Source organism: Eufriesea mexicana, unplaced genomic scaffold (assembly GCF_001483705.2).
Source record: "Eufriesea mexicana isolate 0111107269 unplaced genomic scaffold, ASM148370v2 scaffold588, whole genome shotgun sequence".
NCBI classification, from domain to species: Eukaryota; Metazoa; Arthropoda; class Insecta; order Hymenoptera; family Apidae; genus Eufriesea; species Eufriesea mexicana.
This window is the reverse complement of record NW_016908796.1, coordinates 718357-722491: the sequence shown is the minus strand read 5'-3', so window position 1 is coordinate 722491 and position 4135 is coordinate 718357. Positions and strand designations below refer to the sequence as shown.

At 47.3% G+C, this 4135-nt stretch overlaps 1 protein-coding gene across 1 annotated transcript in view; it reads right to left on the bottom strand.

The window, feature by feature from the left end:
* Positions 1-4135, bottom strand: part of chn (zinc finger transcriptional factor charlatan) — a 14600-nt gene that overhangs the window by 1812 nt on the left and 8653 nt on the right. The window contains 5 exon segments of the mRNA XM_017898222.1: positions 978-1082; positions 2506-2817; positions 2999-3295; positions 3297-3565; positions 3915-4131. Of these exon segments, the coding sequence (XP_017753711.1) occupies positions 978-1082; positions 2506-2817; positions 2999-3295; positions 3297-3565; positions 3915-4131 (1200 nt within the window).

Here is a 4135-nt window from a genome sequence, read left to right as displayed (position 1 = left end):
TTTTTTTTTTTTTTTTGGTCTTTTATTTTTTTTTTTCATGTTGTATTGTTTTAGAAAAGAAAAGTAAGAGACAGTGACAACGAGAAAAGAACAGACAACGGAAGTGAAGCACGGGTGCGTGCACGATACCGCGTGTCCTGGCGACACCGAAAGCAAACAAACGAAGCGTGCACACGGCGCGAACGGAAAAAACGTCCAACCAAAAAATGACGCTGCAACGTAACAGAAAACGGAGGGGTGGAGGGGCGGGAGAGCTGGTGACGAACGGTTTCAGTGGCAAATTACAATATTTTTAATCTATCCTTCGCTCTTTCTTCTCAAAACAAATTCTATTTACAATTACAATTTACGTTGAAACGAAGGAAAAATTTCGAAGAAGAAAATACACCGAGCAATTTGCAAGCTTCTCTACTCCGCTACTATGCAACCTGCCACTGAACAACCGTCGAGCCACGGTACAATGGACGAACATGGAGTGTAACATAAAAAAAGCAAGCGCAGGAACCGCACTCGCAACTTAACAGCACACCAAGCGGCGCTAACATTCGCTAGCCTCGGATACTTTATCGTAATCGTATCCGAGGACGTTGAAAAATTTGACCGTCTAAAATTTCCACTGTCAGGATTACGTACCGAGTGATTCAAACGAATGTCTCTAAAACCAATGCCACGCGAGTCCCAACACAGTGGAAACAGAAATCTAGATATTCGGCCGAGGATCTAGGTATCGTTTCGTATAATTTAATACAAAATCTGATTAGCTGAATTTATAATATTCGACACCTGGATCCTGGATCAAGCATCGGACCAGCACGCTTTATCCGTAGTTTGGATAAACGGGCAAACGGAATCCTAATTTACGAGGAAGGTTAGCATCGCCGATCGCTGTGCGCCAACACGTGATTCGCGGCCGGGCAAAATAAAACACGAATAAATAGCTGGGACGATGGGAACGACGAGGACAGCGGGATGCTTACCCGAGTATTGTTGTCGGTGGTATCACGGTGGTAGCAGGTGCGATGGCTGGTGCTGGGGCCGGAAAAACTGGTGGACCAGGTGGCGGTCGTCCTCCTCCCGCGGGGCTGTAAATTCGATAATTAACCATAAATAAAGATTGCTCATTATCGGCGGACTACGTCAATATCGCGATTAAAAAGCGAGCAAAAATTCTACCCCATTTACGATGCTCGAAAATGCGAACCGGAACGAGAGGAATGGAAATCAAAGAAGGCTGCGTGTATGGAAGAAACGGGGGGACGAAATGTTAATAACAAACATTTACCCTGCCATGCAACGTTCGAGATCAACGGTAAACACGGCTCGGCAAACAAAGTCCATCCCCCGGTTCCCCTTGGTGGATCGATCGAATCGCAATTAATTCGCGACGCATCGCGGTCGAGACTTTTCGAAATTCGACGCGTCCCGGGGAAATGATTCTGTTCAAAGATGGTTAACGAGCAAGAGAAACACGCCGGCCGGACCAAGTTTAAATCCGACTCGACCGCTCGTTACACACTTGTTTGCCCGCGGGATGCGGCCGAAAAAGTAACGAGAGCGCGCGGATTAATCGCGTCCGATCGGCTTCCAATTAAATCGTTTTAATGAATTTCCCGGTGCCTCGGTTCCCGTGTGTCGCGGCCAAACCGCCAAACTAAACACAGCAGTCAGTCGGCCGGCCGAGTTTTACACGCCGGAAGCTGCACGAGGACCGTTTCATCTGGTTTTGGTTAACAGCGCGTGAAGAAAAACGTTGCGTGGGAGTACGAATTTTCCAAGTTGCACGAATCGTTCGAATCACGTTTCCGCGTCGCTCGATACGGTTTACGGTACAATTCGGACGAAATGAATTGGAAGATGACGCAGAGGCAGAGTTTGTTGGGATGTATGTGAAATGCTTTGAACGTTGATGGAAAGATTGCTTGCGGGAAACGTTAAAAAGATTTCTACAGGGATGACAGAGATGATAGAGTTGCTATAAGTAGGTATAGGAATTTGAGAGACAGTTAGAATGTTCATCAAGCGCGTAATCTGTTCAGCATTTCAGTTGGGACTGGAGAAAATAAGCTCTGTCAAGCTTGAGAATATGAGTACAAAGGAAAAGCGATTTGCTTTGAAGAAAATTTGGACTGATGTTCAAAGTGAGCTACTGTGCTTGTACTCTATCTACAGACAAACAGAGGTTCAGACTCACAGTCATGTGTTCAGAGAAGATTAACGTCTAGACGCTGTCAAGCTTTGTACGCGTTTTAGGTACAGATTAATTAAATATACCCTGACAATTTTCTAGTAGTTGTTTCCTATTAACGATGTACGACTTCAAGACCCTATTGATCTTCGCTAACTATCTCATAGATATTTAAAAAGCCTGCAATTGGCTGGGATAAAGCATTCACGTTCGGTTACAAGTGACATCGCATAAATAAGGCATGACATAGAAGACGTGTACAACATTGATTTCTCCATAGTAACTTAACGAAACGAGCAAAAGTATATGTATGTCCTTACTGCAAAGGCTGCTGATGACGATTGTTAGGCGGCGGTGCAACTTGGGCTGTAGAGGTGGCTGGGGCATTGGCGCTGCTGACACGATGAACATGCAGCTGGTGCACCTGCAGTTGAGTGGCGTCTTCGCCAAGGAACGAGCACCTCGAGCATTGCCGTCTGTTATGCACCTTGAGCACGTGGGTAGCTAAACGCTCGGCACGCGCGGCCTTGTACTCGCATAGGGTGCACGCAAACGGCTTCAGGTGCGTGTTAAGGTGCCGTTTCAAGCACCAATTGTCTACGCCGCTCCAGGAACAGTAGCAACAAGTGTACCTAAAATAAGATGACTACATTAACCGGCTGTTCTTTAGATTAAGTTAAACCCGATAGACCACTTCAATTTCGACCAGACCTTTAATCATCAATGAGAAACTATATCCTCGCGCATCAAACAGCTTAACTATATAAGCCAAACCTTACGCTATAGAACCCAATTTTCCCACAGAAACCTCACCTCCGCTCCTGAGCACCTTTAGAGCCTCCCTTGAGATGGCTCTTACTGTTGCAGCCTCCATTCTGGATCCTCCTACCAGTAGCACAGTTCGCCGCATCCGGTTGCATAATGCCAGGGGCTGGCATCGAAGTTCCTTGATAAATCCCCGCCGCATTGGTGGTCGTGTTGTTACCAGGGTTCGGTTGCAACTGGTAATTCTTGTTGTTGTTAAATCCGGACGAGTAATTCGTGTGCTGTTGTTGCTGCTGCTGTTGCTGCTGCCCGTTCGCGTTCGCGTTTCCGTTATTCGCTGTACCCTGGCTTGGGCGCGCTGGACCCAGCTGGTCTACGTATCCTGGACAATTCGTAACCGTGCTCACGGTGCATCCTCAAGAAGTGCTTCTTCACGTGGTCGGCGCGGTTGAACGGCTTGTAACAGATGTAACAGTGAAACGGTTTCTCCTCGCGATGGATATTCTCGTGTCTGGTGTACAGGTCACGACGGTCGGTTCCATAGGGGCAGTACGGACAGGTATACCGCTTCCCGCTCGCAGAGACTGTTCCCGTCGTCGGCATTGTCGTGGTGTTCTACAAAAATGAAGAAATTCTTAGTCACCGTTCTGTACCTCGAGATAGGGAATTGTCAATTGACGACGCAACTATTCGTTGACATTCGACGTTGGCAGCTTTGCAAACGATACAAAAGAACATTTTACCGTCACAGATGCCAGTCTTCGCGGCTAAACGGGAACTGAGAAAATAAAATAACTTAGGCAAATAAACGACGATCGTCAAAATGTTTATGATACAGTATCATGTTTAGATCGGGACACGAACCACGGAAAAGAATACAAGTGTCAAGGATCTGGGGGATCAGTGAATGATACATGACGATCGTGAATGAAGAAAGGACTCGAGCAAAGTCTGAGACACTAACTTGATGCAAATGCTGCGGCGTCGGAGCGGTTGGTAACTCTTGCAGCAGGAAGGTGGAGGTGACCGGTAACAGGGCGGCAGGTACCGTTTGCGTTTCCTGCGTCCTCCTGGACGGCGGTGCTACACGCTCTGCTCTCTCGCGTAGCCTTTCCAGGTAAGAAATCACGTCCTCGACCTTCAGTTCAGCCTGCAGGTAATCTTTCCTTGGCGAGCGGTGCCTCT